Source organism: Cataglyphis hispanica, chromosome 3 (assembly GCF_021464435.1).
Source record: "Cataglyphis hispanica isolate Lineage 1 chromosome 3, ULB_Chis1_1.0, whole genome shotgun sequence".
NCBI lineage: Eukaryota > Metazoa > Arthropoda > Insecta > Hymenoptera > Formicidae > Cataglyphis > Cataglyphis hispanica.
The window spans coordinates 507017-533116 of record NC_065956.1 but is presented as its reverse complement, the minus strand read 5'-3'; the positions used below and the strand labels follow the sequence as shown (position 1 = coordinate 533116).

The following is a 26100-nucleotide window of genomic DNA, read 5'->3' as shown; positions in this document are numbered from 1 at the left end:
GGCAGCAAAAAGCTACGTTCTTTATTACTTTACGTGCCGTTCTATAACATGAATGGGTTGGTCAACGATTATACATTATGCAATTATTGCATTATAAAATATGAGAAGAAAAAGAGAGAAAAAACTTATATGTTGTGTACATGTATGCAAGTATTCATTTCATTTATTATGTGTGATTAGCGATTGTAATAAAATTATATAATGTAATAATATTAATATCTTACGAGTCAAGATAGAAGAGGAAGGATACGAGAATCAAAGAGTACTTGATAAGGCGCATTCTCTAAAGACTCATAAAAAAAGAGCCAATAGAGAATCATTCGTTACCGGTAATCGCGTTCGTTCGACGATTTTAATGAAATGAAAAACGAGTTAAAAATAAAAGTTTAAAGATCAAGGACTGTATCAGTTAAAAAAACAGTCGTGTCACCATCGAATGCCTTTGCTTGATTGGGAAAACATGTAAAGGAACACGATCGCGAGTACACAAATGAAAAAACACATATGCAAATCGCGTGCTATCAATACTGATTATGCTAAACGGGAAACTTTTGCGCCGCGCGATTAATATATGTTCCTATCTCTTTGTAAACTTTCACAAAGCAAAAAAGGATTCTCTAATAGGAAAAAAGATACTCTAGAAGAATTTATTTAACTATAATCTCGCTTTGCTACATTTTACCATAATCATGCTTGTAATCGAGAAAAAGAGTTTCTTTAGATTTATTTCTGAAAGATTTCGTCTCTTTGATTTAATTTGATCGAAGAAATCGACTATCCGAAGATGCCAGCAAAAGAGAGAAAGAGAAAGAGAGAAAGAATCACATTAGGACAGAGATAATATTCCATATTTTTAAAACGGCTTATCGCCTATCTAAGTAGAAACGATTTTGAAGAAAGTAATATCTCTGAGATTTTTCACATCTGTCGTATATTATTGAATTATCGATCGCGCGGTTCCCGTAAATGTGTAATAGCGAAAGATGTTTGTACACAATCGCTGACAATACTATTTATAAGTTATTATATACAGTATGTATTAATAAAAGCGAGATATAAATGTTGCTTTAATGAATGTTCGATTACTCCGTATATATATTTTGTAAATAGCAGCACAATCAATAGTAATGATTTAACCCTTTCGATATCGGTTTTTCTTTTTTTTATATATGAAAAAAATTATAGAACTTATATCGGCACATTTTTAATGCATTATTGTTTCTTTACATTAAATTAGATTTAACGATTTTCATAATTGACATATCCATGAAATAATTAATGACAAAACAAATATTTATTTATTTATTTTTTTATTTATTATTTATTTTTTTTTTCTTTCTCAATAAAAGCTTTCAAACATTTCTTGAGTATATCGAAATGCGATATCAAAAGGATTAATAAGCAATCAAGGTCTGGATTGCTTAATGTGTTTCATTATGTAATTTCATTATATAATTCGATTATTTGATTTAGTAGATTTTGTGAAGAATTCTTCAAAATATTTCACAAAACAGTCCACGTAATCTATATTATTCTCGATAATACAATAAGCATCATCAGTTATCTTTCGTTAATATGTATATCGTTAATATAAAATGTTTGAAAAAATATTCTTGGTCGAGCTATACGCAATGTATACATATTTAATATTCCTCTGTAGGAAGATAAAGTGCTTCGTTTCATGATTTTGTATTTTGTTAATTACAAGTATAATAATCTGTAACAAATTTTGCAACTAATACATACAGATCCCATTCTTCGCTGATTTGTTACATATAAAATATATCACAGGAGGATCAATTGGAACTGATCTTGATATAAAGAAAACTACAAATATTAAAAATAAAAGTTTGTAAACAATATTTAAAATCTTTTACTATTCGCAGCATTTTTATAATAAAAAGATAATTTTCTTAAAAACAAGGACAAAGATCTTCGAAATATTTATCAAATTTTTGAGCATCTTCCGATCCAATACACTATATGACAAAGGAAGTAATAATTATGTATACTGCGATCGTATCATTCAATCATTCGCTGGAAATTGCATTCTTTGCTTGTGCAACATAATGTGTTTTGCATACAGTGAGGGTCCCGCAAACGAGTCGCTGATTGGCTGACGAAATTTGTAATCTTTTCATAATGCGATGCACGCGCAATGCTGTAAATAATGCCTCGTTTATAGATGGAAGAATGACCCGGGGGCAATACATACTGACGGACTTTGACAGCTCGGGGTCACCAGTTCGTAGAAAAATAAAATAAGAAAGAGAGAAAGAGAAGGAGAAAGACAGAAAGATAGAGAAAGAGAGAAATCTGTTCGCCGGTATTGTCTTCCTTCTCTTTTTCTTCCAAATATATTGCACTCGATCACTTTATTCAAGATAAATATTCGCTGAACAATCAATTTTATTGTCGAATGAATTCTTAATTAATCATCTTCGATTTCGACATAAACCCTTAATATGATTACTGCATTTAATTTAGTTTCTACTGCAATAAATAAATAATTCCACTTCATTAATATTTATTGCTAGAGAAAAGTAATATTTTATATTGCAATTTTTCCTTTTATTCGATATGTAGACTATATTCTTTGATTTTTTACATTTAATATAATTGGATACTATTATGAATATGATTAAGAATTTTTAATTACAAGAATTGTGTTAAAATGATCGAAAAAATCACTTTTTTGCCGATCAGTTTATAAATAAAAAAATTTTTAAATAAAAATACATAGAAACGTATCAAGTTCGCGGAAAATTTTAACCTGATAAGACTAGATGTGTAAGAACTATTTGGTGATTGTTTTATCGTAGATGATTCTTCCACATTGAAAATCATACTAGCCGAGAAGAAACCACGCCAAGAACGATTGGTGTGAAAGAATGATGTGTTATATATACTAAGCATTTAGCAAAGTTCAAGAAAGTTATTTTCGAATGGAAAGAAATTTTAACGATAAGAGACAATTTTCTAAAACCAACATAAGCCGCTTGTACAAAAAATGAAGTAAATCTTAAACTCTTGTCCTTTATCTAAATAATAGTGTTTTCTGAAATAAGGAACGGAGGATTTATGTTTTTATATAAATATTATGTATTAATATAGTTACTTTTTACAAAATGTTTTATATTCTAATACAAAATAAAATATCTCTAAAAAATATTTATTTTTCGATAAGCTTACAAGCGGTGACAAGAACACGAGTCGTTTATATCTTTTTTCTAATTTTGCTAATTGTGGGCAGGGACAAGAATCATCTGAGAGATTCGGACAACGGCGGTAATAAAGTGTATAACGTAACCTTATCATGCGATAATATTGAAATGCAGTTCCTTGACGACGGCTAGTAAAATAAATCGATACACGCCGGTTCCCTTCTCTTATTTTTTACTCTCCTTCGGGAGAAACACGCGATAAGGGCGTCTATCTTTCTCCGTAGACCTATGTGAGCGATTCATTGATGCAGTGATTCGCCAACGCTTCTGTGTCTGTTTCTATACTTGAGACTGAGAGTTATAAATTAGATATATATAATATATAATGTATAATATAATGTATAATGTTTTCGTCTTTGATAAAGTAATGATAATTTCGACAAAGTCGATCTCTCGCTATAATGAATCTTAAAAGTAAAAGGATCTGAAAGTTACTAACTTAGTTTAGCGCCATGGAACAAGAAGTAAAGTCGTTTCCTTAGGCAATGAGTGAACCGCGTGGCTCCAGGCACGACATTGTGGGAACCGATTCACCTGGTTGGGCTGGTGGCATAGCGATGGTCTAGTTACCGCCAACCACATACTCCTTGCTATTCGCCGGTGGCAATAATATTTTACAACCTAATGTGCATCCTTTCTTCATGTCCGGAACTTTGCTCTTTTTACACCACCTAAGACCGAAAGAGACACTTTAGAATTCTATACAAAATATCAATATCGATTATGATAGACATTTTTATATATGCAGATTCATCAGCTTTTGTTAAATCATGTAGCGTTATTTGTAATATTATTTAAAATAATTTCAATAATTATATAATTATATTAATATATAATTCATGTACACAACAGCTAAATAGTTAAATATTCAATAATTAAATATGATTGTATATTATTGTGTATGATATTCAACTGCAAATCTCTTCTCCTTTTTTCTCTTTCTAATTTTAGCTTTCTGAAGCTGATACCTTGCACAGTTTTATGAATTGGTCGAATAGATAAGAGTTTTACATAAACAGAATATATATAACCAGCAGGAGATGTGATAAGGCTTGCACAAATGATATTTTTCGGCGGAATCAGGCAATGTTAATTTTGCGTGTTGTTGATTAACGTCATCATTTCGCCTGCAGTATCATTTTTAATCGCATTCTTGGAAATACAAAGGAATTATCGGTCAAAAATAAAATACGATATCAATAATTAATTTAGATAATTTATTATATAAATTAGAAAATTTATTATCTAAATTAGATAATCTTTAGATAATTTAGATAATATAGAGATAAATTATTTAAATCTGAAAAAAATTGCATGAAAATTTGCAAACAGCTTAGAACGTACTTAATTGGTTTGTGTAACCGATCTAATCGTAGACGTGCGATCGTTTGTGTACTCGCGGTTTTGGAGCTTAATCATTTTGAACGTCGTCACGGAATTCATGATGCACACGCAAATTTGAATATGCGTTACGTAATAGGGAGAATATTGTGCTCATCGATATCCGTTCTCTCTTTTTCTCTTTCTATATCTCGTCTTGAAACAACACATCAAAGCAGTCTTGCACGATACCACCGCGTTGTATCTAATCTCTTCGGCAGAACGTATGCAGCACGACGAATAAATATTGTACCCCCCGAAGAGGATACTTTCGGTGTGGGTCGATGTATCGGCTATTAATACCGTTCGCTCCGGTTAGTATTATTCGGAGTCTCCGGTCGCTCGACGATACAACAAACACGCGCTGCCTTTCCCTGGAAATATCCGAAAAGATTGCACCGAGTAAAAAAATATTTATCATATATTCTATTTCAATAGTCTCTTTATTTATTTATAATTGTCATATTATCCTTTCTTGTGGTGAAGGAAATTGAGAAGAGACATGCGATTCCGATCGTCGATGTTTCTGCTTTTCTGCGCTGTCTCGCTCGCGATCGCGCGACAAGTCGAGGATTGTCAAAAGGATGTCGACGACGAGCTGATTTGGGAGTATGACGTCAGAAGGCCGTACCGGACCGGTGGTTATCAAGTGCGCTTTCGATTATCATTATCACATCGTATTCTTGTGGTCTTGTCAAATCGTTGAATTTTCTAACGTTGGATTTCGACTCTTTCTCTTTTTTGACACATGACAGCTATTGACAGTTGTGTCGATCTATTCACGAATATATTTCTCGATTGTAACCAGGAAGTAGAAGCGGATTACGGTCCGACCGACGTGAAAATCACATGCATAAAATACAACTCGTTGTCTGATGAAGATAACAATGCGATATGGATCACTTCCGGCGGGATCGGACACGATTTTGTCAAGCTAAAATTCAGATCGAGATATTCGCGGGGCCTTCACTACAGAGTCTTCGTTTACGGACAACCCACTTTGAGAAGGAGTTTCCTATCTTAATGATTATTCTCTCAGAAATCTTCGCAAATATCACTATATTTAATTTCCTCTCTTACTCTTATTTTATATTATTATAAATACGTATTTAATCCATTTGTGAATGTTTTATTTCTGTTTTAATATTGTTATAAGATATATATCCGTAAAAAAATTTAAAACTGTAATAATGTATAACATATTTGTGTTTCATTGGGATCAAAATATCGTACAGTTATTTGGAAAGAAAACTTATTATTGACACTAATATATAGTAAGACGATATATCTGTGAGAAAGAAAAGATTAAATGGCACACGCTTCGATTTACTTAAATACAATCATAATTTGTGTATACTGCTACGAATCCTCGATTGACGCTGTCGCGTCTGCGGAATAAATCCAAAGATTTATTACCATTGTGTAATTTAGAACGTTAACCCTTCGCGTGTTCCAATAATATGCGGACAGAAACGTCTCGTAACACGAAATAAAAGATAATAAATTTGTCCCACTCCTTATCTATCTCCTATATTTATCTTGATAAAAACAACAAAAATATAAATTCAAGCACAGATAACAATAGTTTTCTGCAATAATTGTTCATTCTTCATCTTAATTAGGTGTATAATTAGGTGTATAATTTATTTCCCGCATAATAACAAAATGAATTTGTTGTAATCAAGAGAATGAAAATGATAATTCTATTAAAAAAAAAAAATTAGTCAAAAATGTAAAATAGTTTTTCATGGTTTGTGAAAAAAATTAATTTAAAAAATCGACAAATGGTTATAAAATCTTCGTATATAATCCGTATAATTCAGGTAAAATTAATGTGAAATTTAATGATTTGAAAACGTGGGTTCATCAGGGATTGAGAGGGGGTTTATCGTTTTCGAACAAGCGCAGTGCCATGTAACTTATATATCCATTGTGACTTGTGGGCCAAATTCCGAAACCAGACTAACGTGACCGTAGAGATAAGCCCGCGTCGGGTTCCACGTGGAAAGGTGCGGGAACCACCTTCTCTAGATTGGAAAAGCATAATACGAACTAACGGGAGGGTACCATCCGCGGATTGCCTCCATCGAGAGACCGAGCAGGAAAGAAATATATATTTTCCCTGCGTGCAGGAAATAATTACGTGGTCGAACATGCGAAACGATATCCGCCATTCCTTCGGGCAATTACGAAAAAGTTTGATCGGCTAGCGGGTTTTCGAGAGTGATTTCCTGCTCATCGTTTATCAGAATATGCAAAGACAATTTCAATATCACAATATCTTAAGCTTTGAATTAAATTCCTTCATTTGAGAAATAATAGCTTACGAATACAATTTTAATTATACTGATTATCCGCAAATATGTAATTTTATATGGCGACAAATATATAAATAAAATTTTACATGAATTATTATATCATCAATTAGTTATGTCTATTTCTATAAATAAAAAATTATCACATTTTTTACATATTATATATACATATATATATTATTGATACTTCTTTCTCATTTTTTGCTTCCATATTTCATAGTCTTTCTCATAAATGCAATATTAAAAATAATAATAATAATAATAATCATATTATATAAATAATTTCTTCGACAATTATAAATGATAAACAATTATTTAAATATATAAATCTATCAATCATTCAACATGCGCACTCTTCGACCTATTTCAAATCTTAAAATTATCTAAAATCATCATGTACTTTCAAAAAACATATCGAACTACATAACATAATTACGTAATAGTTGTAAAATTAACATATACGGAAGTAAATATTATGCCTACATTTACACGCAAGCATGATAAATATGTAGTTGCCTAGTTTGAAGATATTTTATGCTGCGCGACGCCGCGAATGTTCACGCGGCGCATAGGGGATGATACCCTCGTATAAGACACTCACCTCCTCCTACGCTCCTCTGATTTGCGGGGACCGCGTTTAGGTAGGCGTTCGCGGCACGCGATCATCCTTCCCACCCTCTACGCGGTGGTGGTATCCCCCTGGAGTAAGGGGTGGAAGCGTCGTGACGCCGACGTCGACACTATTTCAGTGAAGGTTGACCGTTCGTGGCGAACGCAAGCCCCCCCGCCGTTTGGACCGTGGCTGCCGCCGAGAAGCCCTGAGGAAACTGTATCGCCGTCAACCATTTATCTCCTTCATTGCCGAAGAAAAACACTCCCCTTCCCGTCTCTTACAGAAAAGCATCGCAACTCGAATATCTGGAGGATAAAAATGCCGCGGGTGAGTTATACCAATCTCTTTTTAATTCAATATCAATGATTATTGTACTATACGAAATGTAGATTATTTAATTAGAATTTTAATAGTAAAAAAAGAATATTGTAAGAACGTTTTTATTTTGCCAGGATTTTCACTCCGCGCGTCAAGATATTTATTTTTAATACATAAATAAGTTATATAGTAAATCATAGAGATTTTTTTGTATCGCTACATCTTTTTAGTCCTCTTAATTAATTTTTTTTTTTTTTACAATAAATATATAAAATTAATTAATATAAATATATATGAATATAATAAGTAAATAAGTGTGTGTTCTTCGGATTTAAGGGGATATAAGAAAAAAGAGGGACAAAAAATAGAGAGAGTATTATACAATGGTATAAAACACTTTTTTTTACGATAAATATACCTTTATACTTTTATGAATAAAAAATTGTGTTTACATAGTGTGCATAGAAATAAATATTATGGCAATTAAAAGAATAAAACATTTATCATAAAGCAGATAAACTAGTCACATTGTTCTAATAATAATACTTCGTAATTTCTCTTTGCGCTGTAAAGTTTGATATTACATTCATAATTACACAAACTGTAAACACACACACGCGCACACATGTGTGTGTGCCATAACTGGTCCTTGGTGTATCGTGAAGAGTACAATTTTACAAAATTCGATATCTATTATCGATTAAAAAAATCTATCTTTATTATGAATTAAACTTCTTAATCTAGAAAGAAAGAGAGAGAGAAATTTTCGATTATATATAGAATTCTCGATACCTAATTGCATATGACGCCCTTATCGTACAATTGATCGACAAAGTCTTCAAACAAGGGGTTTGCCCCCGTAAAGTTCGGTTAACTTTCGCGTAGAAATGAAATCGTTAGTAGCATCGATAACTAGTTCCGCGCTTAGCGGGAGTTGATTGACTCCTTTCATTACCTCAAACATCGATTTTACGGAAAAGAGATCCTCCCAACACATTATCGGTTTTCGCTCTCGATGTAACTGATAAACGTAAAAGTTGATTAATTCTATATAATTAATAAAAGTATTGTCATATTTTTATTAACTTTTATTCTTGAAATTATTTATCGTGTATAAAAATTATTGTTATTTATCGTGTATGAAACAACAATTATTTATTGTGTAATATGGCATATACAATTATTAAAATAATTCTTATCTTTATTCATTCAAAAAATATGCAACACAAATGGAAAACGTAATATCTGTTATTTTTTCCCATTAAAAAAATTAAGAAAATTCTGAGAAATTTCATTTTGGATAAAAAAAATATATATTGCGTATGTACCCGCGTAAAGAAAGGTGATTATTTTGAATGATTATTTCGATACTGCGATAAATACAAAGAAATATTAATTTAACATGCGTTATAAAAAAATTAAGACACCACTGGCCAGTTTCACAGACTATGACGCATTCGGGGTGTCGATGTAAAATCATAATAATCTATTCATGGGGACGTAGGGTTCGGTCTGTCACGTGTCGCAACCTCACCTCACCAGTCATGTGTCCACTACGTTATATATGTTTTTTATAGAAATAAAATAAAGTAAAAATGCTTTTAGAAATTATTTATTTATAATTTTAAACAATTATACACACACTGAAAAAATTTGAAAATTGAAATATTTAAGTATTTAAGTCAAATATGTCATGTTAAATTTAATATGTCGTATTTAACTTAAATACTTAAATATTTCAATTAAAGAAATAATAATCAGTTGAACACATTTAATCAAATCAACAACTTTTTTTTCTCAGTGCATACATCGCAAATTCGATACTTTATTTATCCTCGTTCTAGTGTTTATCTGTTCTGATGTAGTAAAACAGATTTCGACTTGCGTATATCTCACATTTAGCATAAATAATCATATAATTACTTCATACGCGAATTAAGCACTTACGATAACGTGCAGTAAGCATTTTTTTCTTATTACACACAATTAAAGCACTTAAATGTCAATAAAATAAAACTTACATAAATGATACATCATCGACGCAACTCGCATTGTAAATATGATTAAATTTGAAGAAAAATTCCGCGTTTGATTGACGATGGTAAGGTATACACGTGACATATGTCACAAGTTACGCATGTAATACATGAAATGCAACCCCCGACACGTATTTTAACTCGCGTGCACTTATCGCGGCATTAATCACCACGAAGCAAATCGATCGATATATGACAACGTACGCAATAAAGTACAATTTTTCTTAATCGATTAATTTTCTTAATCGAGAAATAAAAAATAAAAGAAAGAAAGAGAAAAAGAGAGATTCTTCTGAGCTTTCAAAGAATTTTGATAACTGATCTCTTATAAAAAATTCTCCGCGATAAAAATAATATAGAATTACATTCTATGCTTAAAGTAGTACGCAAAATCCGTCCTTGTAATGTATGTATGTTGCATAATTTCGAAAATATTACAATCTATAATAAATTCTTGCGGTTAATATTCATCATCGTTATATAATCATGTCAACCAAGCTGATGCAACATTTTAATCGACATTCGAGTCAAACAAATATTTTTGGTTTTTAATTACTTTTAATTTCTTACAATCTTGTAAGATACGTAATATTTACGTGATATTATTTTAATACATTAGACTTGGAATCTTAATCATTGGACATTGGTCACGACGATTATTTTCTAATCCTCTCTAGATTTCATAATTAAAAATTGCAAGCTTGTATCGATGATACAGCAATATCAAAATCTGTAAGCAATAAACGCGAATAATAAACTTTTACAAACGGACGAAATCTATTACTATTAATATATGTGTTTTGAAACATTATCGATAAATCCATGTTGATGTTTTAAAAACATTTAGCATACAACAAAATCACGTTTCGCGCACGATAAGTCCGATTTATAGTATGCAACGTAGAGATTTTCCGTAATCTCAAATTCTTGCAATATTTTTTTTCTCAAATGTCGCTGGCGAATAACATGTCATCGGAAAATGTTATCGGGGAAGATAATTCTTTCGATTTTCAATTTTATGATAATAATGATTAATCTTAATAAAGTTAATCTTAATAAAGTTCACGACGCATACTTAATATGATAATACAAAATGAAAATTGGTGCCGTCTGCATACACGATCAAGGACAAAAATAAGCGTGTTTTACGAAACTATGTAATCCAATATATCCAGTTATTTAGCATTTGGAATTTCCTCACGCTATGATTAAAAAGAGAAACAGCTTAAGAAGTAACAGCTAAGAAGAGACTATTTTTAATCATTTTTTTTCTAGTAAATAATTGTGTTTGTTTTTTAAATCATGCTATCAATATCACAAAATACATAATTTTAACTATTCCTTATAAAATTTTCGTTAAAAAATATTAATATTTATAGCTACAATAGCCAATATTGTGAGCCGCTTTAAAAAAACGAGCGCATGCGGCACAACGAAAGCTTTGAAACAAAGAAAACAAATTTTTTTTTTATTTTAAAATAACTTCAATTGCACTACGCGTACGCCTTTTTCATTAAGGTAGCTCACACTATTGGCAATTGTAGCTATAAATATTAATATTTTTAAATGAAAATTTCACAAAAAGTAAGGTGAATTAATGACTTTGTGATGTTAATAAAGTGATTCAAAAGAAAAAAAGAAAAAAAGTTATTTACCAGAAAAAAATTCTTAAAAATAGTCTTTTTTAGTTGCTACACTGATTTCCCATCTTAAAGACGCGTAATCTCGTTTCTTAATACGTATAATTACTTTCTTCGTGATTAATCGATTCGAAATCCAAATCTTCTATTTATATCATTAGAATTCTGCAATGCAAGAAAAATATCTCAATATCTTAACATCTTTATCAAAATTGCTTGAAATAAATATTGTTTTCTCGATAGACTTTGTTCCATTAACAAAAAGAAAAAATGGATTCCCCCATATTCTGTTAAAAATTCATGGTTTTTCATGAAGTTACGGGACGAAGCGATAAGGCCGAGAGAAAAGCGATTACAGTCTCATTGACCCATGAAGTCATAGTCTGTAAAAATTCGCTCAGATACATACAGACAGAGACAGACTCAATCCGATATTCGATTTCTCTTGTCAATGAAGACTTTACGACGGAATTTCACGTTAAAAAAATTCCATCACAAAATTGGGACTTGTTATTTTCTCGTATAAAGAGAGTCTCGCTCGTCCTTCTAACGCGGCTATCGATTAGCACGAGAACCGCGAATGATGGACTCAAAAAAAATTATTATTTTTGCACAACTGTTATAAAACATGATATTAACTACGAGATATCGTGCGATGCATAATGAAGACACTTAATGAAGTCTGAGCCGGTTTGATACCAAAACGAAATTCTGCACTTTGAGCCTGACCGATTTCCGCACTTCATTTGCCACTTGTGACAAATACAATTATCTGCGAAATTATTATCGAGCTTAAAGTCCAATAACTAAAAGATGCCACGTCGCCAATAAACCAAATAAATCAATGAAGCATGGAAATTACCAATGAAGCATGCTTTTAATTAATGCGTTTTGAACAATACTAAAAAAAAAGATATATTTGCACATTCTATCATTTTTTGAATAATTTTAAAAAAGAAAGAAAAATATTACTTTATTTAATATTTAACACTGAAATTGTTTTATTTTTTTAAGATTTTATTTTAATTGTTTTAATTAATTTTTCTCTCTCTCGTTTTCTTGTAGAATTAGATTGTTTTCAAGATCATGTAAAAGAGAGTTTGAATAACCGGTTTCCTTCTGATTTTCTTGGATTCTTTCCAATTTTTCGGATCTTCTTCTTTGAGAAAAACGTATAACTTGATTACGATGAGTTCGTGTTTAATTTCTCTTTTTTTTTTTTTTTTGCAAAGAGCTTGTGAAGTATCTGACATCTGGGAGTGAATAGGAAGTAGAAGAAGCTCAAGCTTACCACCAGGCACTGAATGGCACCAATCGATATATGCCCAGATTATCACTGCCGAATACTGGCTTGACTTCCGCGTGCAAAGACTTCCTTTGTCTACTTTGACTACTTTAAGTTGCCACGGATGATTTGAAATTTGTCGCGTGAATCGGCAATATGCTATATAGTTTCCACTGGATAACATCATCCTTGAACAGTGCACTCTATTCATGCTAACCATTCAATAAATTTCGCCCGTTCATTCTAGATCGCAGTTTTCGCTAAGAAGAAATAATATGATGTGTGATTATCAGTCAAATTTTTTTTTATCATATTGTTTGTTGCTCTTAACACATTTTTTTTTATATAAAAAACTGACTCTATTTATTGAGTTTTCAAATCATTTTTTTTTTATTAAAAATTGTGATCCAGAACGGGCGTGAAAAATAATTTAAAAAATATCTCTACATAAAATATAGCAGCTAATAAACCCTGTATTAGATTCTATTTTTGCAATACTCATCGAAAGTAAACCGATTCTCCTAGAACGATACCATCTGATATCGCGGGGGATGGAACGGTCAATTAATAATGCGATCTTACATGTTGATTTCCGGTGAATGATTTCGCAGCACGTTTAATTTACGCGATTGTACACGCAGTTATCATCACCCCATATGAGAATTTCGCACACCTGGGATAATAATCGCTACGAAAGATAAACCGAATCTTCGATTTGACAAATATGCATCAATACCAGTCCTCGTAATTAATAATATATTTATTCAAAACAATAGTAATGATTATTAGTTGATTATATATATATATATATATATATATATATATATATATATATATATATGTATACACATATATACATGCATAATTATAATAATATGCATTATTGTTGCATGTTAAAATCAATTACTTTACAAAATTGAATTAATTAACACAATGTAAAATAATAATTTTTAAAATGATAATTTTCTAAAAATTTTATCTTCTTTTTAAATTTATTTGGCATTATTTAAAATGTGCACATACAAAAACAATAATCATTTGGCTAGCTTTCTAGTATTCTATCTTGAAAACGATATCATCAGGAAAACAGAATATACAACTTTCAAAGATAAGAGTAAAAATGCAGAGACAAAACATAATGCATTCAGAATTTCTATTTCGCTAATTTGTTTCGTCTTCATATCGTGATAACGGGATATTTCGATATCATGCAAAGACCGTCGTATAATCAACGAACAAGCTGACTTATCATAACTATAAACAAATCTGAGATGCCTTTCTTCCAACGAGGTGACGGGTTCAACTATTATAGCGACAAGAATTTAGAAAAAAAAATCTCGACTAAGAGGAAGATTAATCATGTTGTTTCACCGTTTAATTGGTTTTAATCTGCTCTTCTCCAATAAAAAACAGATTATTATTTCTACAGCTAGAGAATAATTATGATTAAATAAGCGCGAAGAGGGAATTATATTAATAATTAAGGGCTAAAAATTAAGGGAAAATAATAATAATATACAAAAAATCATATTTATATATGAAATATAAAATATATGAATTTATAAAAAATCGTGACATGCTAAAAAATAAACTGCTTAAAAGTATAATGTTTTTTTCAGTAAGAAAAAAAATTATCGAATATTATATTATACTCAAATTGTGAAATCAAATTAAAATTAAATATGTTACAGCCAGTTTCGAAAGGAACATCTCAATTATCGGCACGGGGACAGATGGAGAGGCGGCGGCCACCGTTTCTCAGAGCTTCTAGCAGAGCCAAGGAGGTAAAAGAGATTATTATATTATATTAAAAAAAATATTAAAAATATATTATAATTAATATATTAAAAAAGATATTATTATATTATAAAACATTAATAATGTATATAAAAACACTTGTAAAGATTATTATATTATATTAAAAAAGTTATTATATTATAAAAACACTGATATATGTATATAAAAATACTTATTCAGAATAGATAATCAAACAAGAGATATTAAAAGATAAGAATCTGATATATGCAACACAAATTTTTTTTAATCTGAAAAATTTGAAAAAATTCCCTATATTATATTAAAATTAATTTAAAAAAAAAAATTTCATATTTTTGTCAATTTACAGATTTATAAAAGTTTTGTATTCTACGATGTAGTATATGCATAAAAAGGCACATTTAATCTAGTAATCTATGTGATTCATAAAGCTTAGGAGCGGTTCAATGAATGTGACGTTCAGGTTGTCATGGCAACCTATTAAGCGGAATCATAACCAAAAAGAAAAGAAAAATAAAAATATTTAGAATGGTGTATAATTTTACTATAAAGATAGAAAAAAAATACAAATAATTTTTGAAATTTATGAGTATCGAGATGTATATATATACATGCTAATATAAATAATTTTTTCAAATTGAAAGCTCTTAATAAAAAAAAGAAAAAAAAATACACTCTATATGACTTATAAATACGACTCTAATGTTTGTTTCTGATGATCATTTCCTATATTTATCGGATGTATCGTATTTCTTATCTCAATATGATACTTATGCATATCAATATTAATAACAATAATTTGGAATTGTAATAAATTATCGCATATCTTCGTTATGAAAATAATTTTTAGTATACATATAATCAAAATTTATTTAATTAATAAAAAAATAAAAAAACAAAATGAGATTTCTGTATAAGAATTATTATATCTTGCATATTCAGTTTTTGTTGTTCATTTGCCTTGATATCGTATCAAGTGAAATTGGAGAAATGTTATTGTGGTAATAAAATATAAAATATTTAACTCTTTAAAGAAAAAAATAAGAATATAATTATATAGCAGTGAAGTGAATAAGCAAATCATGCATTTATAGACAGAACGAGATAGTGGAACAAAGATGGATTCTGTACGTAGTGGGGGTGCCATAGAAGAACAGGGTAGCGATGAAGATTTGTCACCGGATGCTTTGGTTAGACAAAATTATGAACTCCGTCATCGTTTGGAACAAGAGGCTGCAAGTTACAAGAGACGTTTGGACACTTATCGGCAGGCTCAACAACACCAAGCTGCTCTTGTCTCACGTTTACAAGCTAAAGTAAGTATAGTAAATTCTCTTTATTAAGGAAAGTATTAGCTAATATGAAAACCACAAATTTATAAACAAATAATAATTGATGTGATAAACGAATAATAATTGAAAACATATTTTTAGGTTTTGCAATATAAACAAAGATGTTCAGAATTGGAGAATCAAATGGCAGAAACAATTCCATGTGATACTAGTAAACCAGCAACTGCCACAGTATCATCTACGTCTGCATTAGAGGCTGCTCATCAGACACTTAGGGATATACGTGAGGAGCAAATTCATGATCTGGATACTGCCTTGCAAAAACTTGCAGAGGAACGACGAAAGTATATAAAAATACGACATAGATTAACACATAAAACTACATCCTTTAATAAATAAATATATAAACTATATCTTATTTTATAAAAAGATGCTTTCTTTTGCCACAGATGCGAAGAACTTTTGCAACTAAATTCATCTCTAAAAGATCAACTTGAAGAATCTCATCAAACAAATGAAGCATTAACTAATGATTTACAGAAATTAAGCAATGATTGGGATATATTGCGTGAAGAGTTGGCTATTAAGGAAGACGAATGGAAAGAAGAGGAACAGGCATTCAATGAATATTACATATCCGAACACAACAGATTATTGAACTTATGGCGTGATGTCGTGTCTGTTAAAAGATTGTTTGCAGAAATGAAATATGCTACAGAACGAGATTTATCCAAATTACGAAATGAAATTATTTCTTCATGTAATGAAATGACATCAGCGTGCAATAGCACAAGTTTTACTATGAAACTACAGGCAACTGCAATGCAATCGACAGTATAAAATCATTTTATAATTATATTAATAATTATCCATATTTTTCTATCTTTTATATTGTACTTTCCTCCTCTACTTTATTTTCAGCCATCCCAGAGAACACAACAGGAGAAAGAACAAGCTGATGTAAATGTTTTGAAAACAGAAATTACAGCACTTAAACAACAACACGCTACTCTTCAGCATGAAATTCGCACAAAAGATGATCGGATAGATCAACTTATTCGAGAAATCCGAAATTTGGTAGATATGAAATAATTTATCGATTTCAAATCTAATTTATTAATTAATTTTGATTAAATTTATACATGTACATGTTTTTCGATATATATAGGAAGAAAGATGTGGAGTTTCTGAAGCGGCAGTGACTCAAACTGCACGTATGCAAGAGGATATTGAAGTGTTAGAATCTGCGTTAAGAGATATCGCACATGCTGTGATTCAAGATGCCGAATGTCGTGATGCCGATATCAAGCAGACACTTCCGCATATTCACTTATCCGGTGGATCAATTTCGCAAAGATCACCGAAAAGAAGCGCGAGAAGCAACACTATACCAGCACTCGCTGAAAGTACTATAAGCGCAGTACGAGCAGCTCTACAGAAATATCAATTAACTATACGCGAATTACAGGTATTATATAAGGAGAAAAATATATATATATTCTATATATCAATTGTTTACAAATGCTTTCTGTAATTTAGATAAAATTACAAACCAACAAGGAACAGCTTTTAACAATGCGCAAGCAATGTGACACTGCAGAGACAAACGCTCAGACATTAAATACAAAAGTGACAGAATTGATATCTCAATTAGATACTTGTCGTTCGCAATGTACACAGTTAAGTCAAGAGAAAGAGATGTTGCAGAAAAGTCTTGAGACTGTAAAATTGGAGAAAAATGCATTGGATAAAAATAAAATGGAACTCAATAGTATGGTAAGATTCTAAGTATTTAAATAAATTTTTGCATAATTATTAATAATTACAGGCATTAATTGATACTTATATTATAGCTAGAGGCTCTTAAAAATAATTATGAAAAACTTCAAAAGGCCAATAATAAATTACAAAAACTATGTGACAATTTGGAAGATGAAAAATTGTATTTGCAGAACGAGCTTAGCAGAGTATTACAGGATGCTGATTTAAAGTAAATAAATTAACAATTATATAAATCGTGCTTTAGTTCTATCAAATTATTTATACATGAGAGCAAATGTAACTTTTGTATAAAATAATTTATAGAGAATTGAGTTTACGGTCAGAAGAGGATAGATGTAGTAAGATGCGAGAAGAACTTTTGACACTACGAGAAGATTTAAATAAAGCTTATCTAGCTAAAGACATGCTGGAACAACAAAAATTAGAAACTGATGAATTAATTTCTCAAATCGAAAAAAGCAAAGGTATCCTACATATTCTCACATACACACACACACGCGCGCGCGCACGCACACGCACACGCACACACACACACACACACACGCACACGCACACACACACACACACACACACACACACACACACACACACACACACACACACACACACACACACACACACACACATATAAATCATTGATAAGTTGTACAAATGTTATATAAATGATTTAGGTGATCTTGAATTGGAATTGGAACGGATATTATTGGAAAAGTCAGATGTACAAGAAATTTTGATAAAATTGGAAGCAATGTGCTCTAATCATGAACAGGATAAACAGAAATTGCAAGAAGAATTAAAAAAAGTAATCCAAGTTTAATTTTACATTTAAGTTTACTTTCGTAATGTATATTTCATACTAATTATAATTATATTTGTCGTAGATGACGGACGAAAAAAATAAACTTGCGAATCAATGTATCGATCAACAAGGAGATTTAAATTCATTGAGGAAAGAATTATTGCAAGCTGAACAAACTCGGCTTGACATAGAATCTGAGAAAGTTGCATTGAATGAGAAAATTAAATTTCTGGAGATAGAAAAGGAAAAAGTGGAGATAGAATTGGGCCAAGTGAGTCGCGAACGCAGCGATTTGAGTAATCAATTGTCGGTTTTGGCACGAAAGAAAGAAACATTGAATGAAGAGCTCATGAGACTTAGACAAAGATTAGAACAGTCCAACGAAATGAATGCACGAATAAATAGAAACTTGAAAGATCTTGTAAAAGATAATGAAGAAAAACAGGCAAGAATAAAATTATCTACATGGATGTTATATGATATATCTTCCTGATCTACTATTATAAAAATAATACTATTATAAAAATATTTTTCGTTTTTATAGGTGCTTCTAGAAACAAATGAGAAAGAAATTCAAAGAATGCAAGAGCAACTTGCATCAATACGCACTGAAAAAGAAATATTGGAAGGAGTATTATTTGATACACAAACTAATTTAGAAGCTACACATGTTAAGAAGACACAGTTGGAAAAAGAGCAAAAAGAAACATTAATTAAACTGGAAAGTTTAAAAGGGCAGATGACACGATTAACAAAAGAATTAGAAAACAGTGAGAAACGTGCGCAAGATATGAAACAATCACTTACACAACAGAGTGGTGATCAAATAGCAGAATTTCAACAAATTATATCAAATATGAAGAGGCAATCTGAGGAGAATATTAAAAAAATGAATGATGAAAAGGTACTTATTTACTTATTTATAGAATTTTTCTTTAGCTATTTAATATATTATTATATCTAATTATTACCTTAATATATTATACATCAAGTTATTATATGTGTTTTCATTTTTTGCTCATTCTTCTGCATCTTACCTTTGTAAGGAGCAAATAAGAATAAGTTTAGAGAAACGGTTGCAACAGTCTATATTACAATTGGAGGGTGAAAAAAATGAAGAAATTAATCAACTGCAACAAAGAATAGAAGAATTGCAACAACATATAGAGAATTTGTGCAAACAGCATGAGGAAGCACTTCTTAGAGCCGAGAATGATAAACAACAAGCACTGCTTATAGGTATATATAACTGAATATTCTTAATTAAATCTTCATTGAGCCTTTAGAAAGTTAAAATATATTTTCAATACATATTCATACCTTAAAATATTTAACAACAAATTGGTTATAGCTCATCACGATCAACAAGCTTTAATTGAAAAAATTGATGCTATTATGCGTGAATTAGAAGAAGAAAAAAATATTCTGGAACGTGTGAAAAGGGAGGCTGCAGCACGTGCCGAACAAGAACGTAATAATACGAATCAATTGCGCGACGAATTAAATCGCCTTAAAACAAAACTGGACGAAACCAAGTTGAAGGCTAACGAAGAAAAGTTGAAACTCGATTTAAAAATAGAGGAACTCTGGAAAGAACGGGAATCCACGCAAAGAGAAGTTGAAGAATTGCAAGTTCAATTACATATGACGGAAGATAAAGTAGATGGACTGCAAAATCAGTTACACGATACTATCAGAAAACTTAAGGACGGTAATCAACTCTTTTCTTCAACCTATTTAATTTTTTAATTATTTTTTATAATTAAAATTTATATAATTACAGCGGATAATGTTAATGAGACATTGCGCAAAGAGTTAGTGGATATAAAGAGACAATTAGCAGATACGACGTTTGAAAAAGAGAAATATAACAACAGCAACAAGGAATTACGGCAACGTATTAAGCAAATCGAGACAGAAAGAAGAGAACAGGGAAGAACATTGGAAGAATCATATCAAAAAATAGCAAGTCCGTATTATCCTTTTTTTTCATATATATATATATATATATATATATATATATATATATATATATATTTAATGATATATAACTGCTAAAATATCTGCATTTAGCATTGGAGGATACAAAAGCGACCATGGACGTTGAGAGAACGCGTTTACAAGCCCAAGTGCGAGATCTGGAACGCGACGCGCTGCAATTGCAACAACAGCTTCGCTTCACACAAGACGAATTACAGAAATGTCACGAGAATAATTCCCAAACTCAGAACGAAGAGAAAGAACTGCAGGCTAGATTAGCTAACGAGATTGAGGAGAGAGAGCGTATACAATTGCAATTGCATCAAGTGAAGAAACAGGTATAAAAATATTTTACACGATCTTTTTCATTCGATTCGATTAACATACATCACGAGATTTTTCCTCGTAGGTTGTCGACTTGGATAATAGTTTGGAAGTTACGCGACAAGAACTGGGAAAATTACGCACGCGAGCGGACGAGGAAGATGAAAGATGGCGTGCTCGAGAGCAAGAGTTGTTGGTGCGTCTCGAAGATAGCCGTTGTCGCGAGAGAAAGCTGGAAGATCAGAAGCATAATCTGGAAGTTTGCTTGGCCGATGCCACGCAGCAATTGCAAGAGTTGAAGGTATTCTCGAAGATAACAAAAAAATGTGACAACGCAATTTGCATATTATAATTAAAAACATTCATGTAATATTAGGCGCGTCTTGGAGGTTCTGAAGGAAGGGTGAGAGCTCTCGATGCTCAATTATCACAATTGGAAACTGCTAAAAAGGAAGTGGAACAAAAATTGAGCAGCGTAGGCTCGACGCTCCGTCGTATCGCCGGTATTCAAATGGACGGGAGCGTGAATATGCCATTTAAATTGATGAGCCCATCAAGAAGATGGAGTCCAGCACGTGGTAATCTATGTAAAATACAATTTTTTTAATTTAATTCGCAGCAACGAGATATTGTTATCTTACAGTGAGATGGTATGTATATATATATATATATATATATATATATATATATATATATATATATATATAACATGCAGTTAATATATAATGTATTTTAATCAAGTACAAGATCACGGTGACACTAGTAGAGATATCATATTGGATGTCGATCCTGAAGCTATTAGAAAGGGTGTGCGAGCACTTATGCAACAAGTTGCTCAAATCGAACGCGAGAGAGTATGTTGAGCTTCGATAATTATAAACTGATTATATAAGCTATTGATTAGTGTTACAATAAAATCTATGATTTAATAAATTGTAGGATGATTACAAAACGGAATTGTGTAGCTTGAAGAAACAGCTGAAAGAATCTCAAGAGAATCAAAGTAATACGGATGTAAAGATCAATAATCTTCTAACTAATATTCGTACGCTTCAGGAAGAGAAGAAATCTTTGGAGGCAAAACTAACTCAAAAACAAACTGGCTATCAGGCACAAGTATATCTTTTCATCTTACATATCTCGCATATTGAATGTACATTAAAAAGACATTAACATTTATTTATCTTTAGTTGGATGTATTGCAACAAAAAACTGAAGAATGTAAGCAATTATGTGAAAAACTGACAATCTTAGAACTAAAGATCAGTACCGAATCAGAAGAGAAATCACAATATGAGGTATGATTTAAAAGAAATATTCATAATTAATAATCTAAGTGTGTATAACACTTTATACTTATATGTAGGATAAATTGGACAAAATGAAACACGAATTGAATAGATTGGAAACGGAAAAGCGCAATCTTCAGAAAGAACTTCGCCATAGTGAGTCTCGCGCAACAGAAATGGAATTACAAAAAATGTCTCTTGAAGGTGATTTCCAAAGATTGCAAATGATGCTGCAAGAAAAAGAAGCACATATTCAAGTAAGATCCAAACATCTATGATAAAATGTTTGTTCTCATGTACAAAACATATATATTTATATTTTAGATAGCTTGCAAAACGCATAACAATTCGTAGTAATAAAATTATAAATTCAAAGAATTGTTGGCAAAGATATTTATTATCGCAATTGACATTATTTATATATATATAATTATCCGTAATCAAAAGTTTATTTGAAATAAATTTTAAAATAAAGACATCTTTACTCGTGTCTAAGAATCAATTATAATAATTTGATATATCAATAAAGATAACATTTCTTTGGATTTGGAATTTAAATCTTACGAAACTGTTTTTCTCTTTTTCTTACTAGAAATTGCAAGATCGCATTGATACGCAAAGCCGCACTATGACAAATCTCGAAGAACGTTGCGCATCCTTGAAATCTACCATAGAACAATTAAAACTGGCACTAGAAAAAGCATCTGCTACGGAGAGCGAACTCAAGAGTGAGATAAATCTATTACAACATAATATAATAGAGATCAGCACTTCTTCTCAAAGTAACAATGAGAAACTCAAACAGGTAAAAGACTCTATTTTATATAGACTATTAGCTTTTTGTTCAAATTATTAAACACTATTTTATTTTTAGCTGCAGAAACAGCTTTCGAATACCGAAAACGAGCGTAGAATATTATCCGAACGCCTAGAAACGATTCAGCAAACCTTAAGCGATTTAAAACATACAAATCAATCATTGATTGATCAAAATGCGCGACTACAGAATGAATTGGCTAATAATGAAGTGCAACGATCAGCTTTAGAATCACAATTAAGATTATCTACCTGGCCATCAGAAGGCAGTGCCATCAAAGATGAAGAATTATTACGTCAATTGCAAACTTCTCAAAGAGAAAGAAGCGAGTTGAGAGGAAAAGTGGATGCTCTTAATGACAAGGTAAATGTAAATGATTTTATACAAGTATTATAATTCATGAAGAGAGAAAGAGAGAGAGAGAGAGAGAAAGAGAAAGAAAGGTGAAGAAAGAAATATTATAAAAAAATGAAAAATTTCATATTTATATATAATACATATATTTTTTAATAGGTGAAACTATTAGAAGCTGATAAACGTAATTTAGAACGTCAAATTGCTGCGGGCAAAACGAGTGTTATTCGAAGCAAGAGTTACGAACGACCAGAGAAAGCACACATAGAACTTTTGGGCACTAGTTATAGCATTGACAATCTGGAGCATGAAAACAGAGAATTAAGATTAAAAATACGTAAATTGGAGACCCAATTGGCGGAAAAAGAGGCCGAACTTATACGAATCAAGTCAACTTATATACATTCCTCTCATTCCTTATTAGACACAAGTCGAGACAGAAGTGGAGAATTAGAACGGATCAGAGCTGCGCAGTTGCAGGCCGAAAAATTATTAGAGGCAAGAGAACAAAGTCATCGTCAACAAGTATCACGTTTAGAAAATCAGGTATGTCTATGATAGAACATATACTTTTATAACAGAATGTAGTATTCCCATTATATATCTATCACATAATTATTTAAATTCGTATTTATATAAAAATAAATATATATATATATATATATATATATATATATATATTTTTTTTTATAGATACAATTATTACGAGAACAACTCAATCAAGAAATCAAACGCAGACAATTGTACGTTTTGCGGAGTTCACGGGCCGGCAGAGAAATGCAACAATTGCGACAAGCATTAGGCGATTCTTTGAGAACTGTGGCGCAAGATCCGTCATTAGATGCCGTATTACTGGAACACGAAGCGCGTAAATTAGACTCTACTTTGACGAGTACCACTAGTTTACCGCCGTCATTAGCTTTACCTGCTCCACCTTCGTCTTACAGATCCGGCACTCCGTCACAATTGAAATAATGTGAGAAGTAACTGTACTTTCTCTGGAAACTGCCAGTATCAACTAGTACTTATATATTTATATATACACGAATATATAAGTACTTATATAAGTAGTTACATTTCTTGAGAATATAAAGTATAATCATTTGTGCACATAAAAATATTGTTCAGTACATTATAGCTTCAACATTACATATCAAAATCGTTACTTAAAGAAGGCACATGACATCATTAATCTAATTTGATAAACCATGAATTAATGTTTGCTACATTTTACATTTTAAGACAATTTCACATTTATATTCTAAAACAATTTCAGATTTTTAATGACATTTTATTTGATATACGATTTTTATATTGAACATATTGAACTTTTACCAAATTTTTTTATACAAATTTTATGCTTCCAAATGATTATATATATATACATATATACAGACATATTTCGTACAGTTTATTAATGTGCATGAAATATATGCGAAAATTTTTGTGATAAGTCATATATGCATTTTACAAGAATACTTAACTAAATAATAATATTTGCAAATTTCTTTTGCTATAATTATAAAGAAATGGTTACATAAAAGTCAGTATAATATTAATTACCGATTAATGCATATAAAAATGATCTCTTTTTATTATCTTATAATATTTATTTATATATCCAAAAGCATATATTCATATATAAATTATTTAATATTTAACAAAATTTTATAGCAAAAGTTTTAATATGTGTAGTAGTCCACAATCCGTCCATTAATATTGTGATTAATTTATAAATTTATTTATTTATATATTGATATTATATATTTTATTCTATGTGTGTGTATATTATTACATTATTTTTGACGCAATGAATTGAAAAGATATTATAAAAGGAAAGCTTGCAACTCTCATATAATGAGAAGTGCTTATAAAGTAGGTGGCAACAGTAAGAAAAAAAAATGCTATGTTTAGTCTCATTTTGAGACCAAAGAAAATCAGCAAACAAGAGCATTGTAGAGATAAGCTTTTGATTATCAGATAGAGATGCAAAGTCACTGAGCCATTTGCTAACATAAAGTGTAGAGAACGGTAATGCTGTAATACACAGCAGAGGATTAAAAAAATACAGACATAGATGACAGCGAGTGGACTGTGTCTGTTCTTTATTATTAAGAATATAGACATCCAGTCCTGTGCACTATATATAGCCTGATACAGGATGATTGAGAGTATTAAAGAAATATTTTTATTTATGTGCTTCGTACATTCTATGATGCAAAGTTTTATCAAACAAGAATTTTTTATACCAAAAACTGATTATCAAGAGAATTTTAAGTTAGTTTAGCTATTTGTAATACAATCTGTAATGAAAAAAAGTCGACCTTTAAAAAAAAAATGTGTATTTCTAATCAAACATAATGCAAATTCATAAATCAAGCATTGTCATTAATATATCAATTGTGTTCTCATGCAAAAAGGTTTTATTGGGTAGAATTATATATAAAAATTGTCATATATATTGTACTATTGTCAAACTCTATATTTTACATTCACACGTTCCCATTTTTTTAGAAATATATAGTATGGCACATATATATATATATATATATATATATATATATATATATATATATGTAAATCTTAAAAATATCATTGTTATATATATATATATTATTGAGTTACATATCTGAAATTAAATATCACTCACCATATCCGCATGTTTCAATTATATTTCCTCTCTCTGTAATTGCTTCTCTTTATTACCTTATTTTTTTACATCTTAGAGATTTATTATCGTTTTATAACACAGTTTTTTTCGTATCAAAATAATGAAAAATTTGTATCCGAAATATATATTTTCGAAGCTCAATTAAAACACACAAGATTATAATTATTTATAATGATCGCAATACGCTACATACTAACGTACTTCA

At 30.6% G+C, this 26100-nt stretch overlaps 1 protein-coding gene and 1 long non-coding RNA gene across 5 annotated transcripts; one reads left to right on the top strand and one right to left on the bottom strand.

Moving 5' to 3' along the window:
- Nucleotides 1-316: 316 nt before the first annotated feature.
- On the bottom strand, nucleotides 317-26090 carry LOC126859533 (uncharacterized). 2 transcript variants are annotated; one of them, XR_007688827.1, is made up of 4 exons: nucleotides 25875-26090; nucleotides 12818-13071; nucleotides 7521-7837; nucleotides 317-3895 (listed from the first exon to the last, which is right to left on the bottom strand). It is a non-coding gene; the product is annotated as an uncharacterized LOC126859533 (long non-coding RNA). The 2 variants fall into 2 exon arrangements; XR_007688828.1 differs by lacking the exon at nucleotides 12818-13071.
- LOC126859525 (rootletin) lies at nucleotides 7759-24710 on the top strand. Of its 3 annotated transcripts, XM_050610913.1 has the most exons (27): nucleotides 7759-7859; nucleotides 14503-14595; nucleotides 15682-15903; nucleotides 16021-16223; nucleotides 16329-16713; nucleotides 16801-16956; nucleotides 17048-17347; nucleotides 17419-17655; nucleotides 17733-17869; nucleotides 17965-18125; nucleotides 18333-18463; nucleotides 18543-18905; nucleotides 19005-19364; nucleotides 19507-19699; nucleotides 19812-20171; nucleotides 20244-20429; nucleotides 20534-20778; nucleotides 20850-21065; nucleotides 21141-21342; nucleotides 21506-21618; nucleotides 21704-21880; nucleotides 21955-22062; nucleotides 22131-22310; nucleotides 22646-22858; nucleotides 22928-23233; nucleotides 23384-23770; nucleotides 23918-24710. In XM_050610913.1, exons 1-27 carry the CDS (start codon nucleotides 7851-7853, stop codon nucleotides 24197-24199), a joined length of 5925 nt encoding a protein of 1974 aa, XP_050466870.1. In that variant the 5' UTR covers nucleotides 7759-7850; the 3' UTR covers nucleotides 24200-24710. The 3 variants fall into 3 exon arrangements, with proteins under 3 accessions (XP_050466870.1, XP_050466871.1, XP_050466872.1); XM_050610914.1 differs by lacking the exons at nucleotides 7759-7859; nucleotides 14503-14595 and adding an exon at nucleotides 15095-15588 and having other exon boundaries at nucleotides 23918-24709; XM_050610915.1 differs by lacking the exons at nucleotides 7759-7859; nucleotides 14503-14595; nucleotides 15682-15903 and having other exon boundaries at nucleotides 16032-16223; nucleotides 16310-16713; nucleotides 23918-24709.
- Nucleotides 26091-26100: the final 10 nt, after the last annotated feature.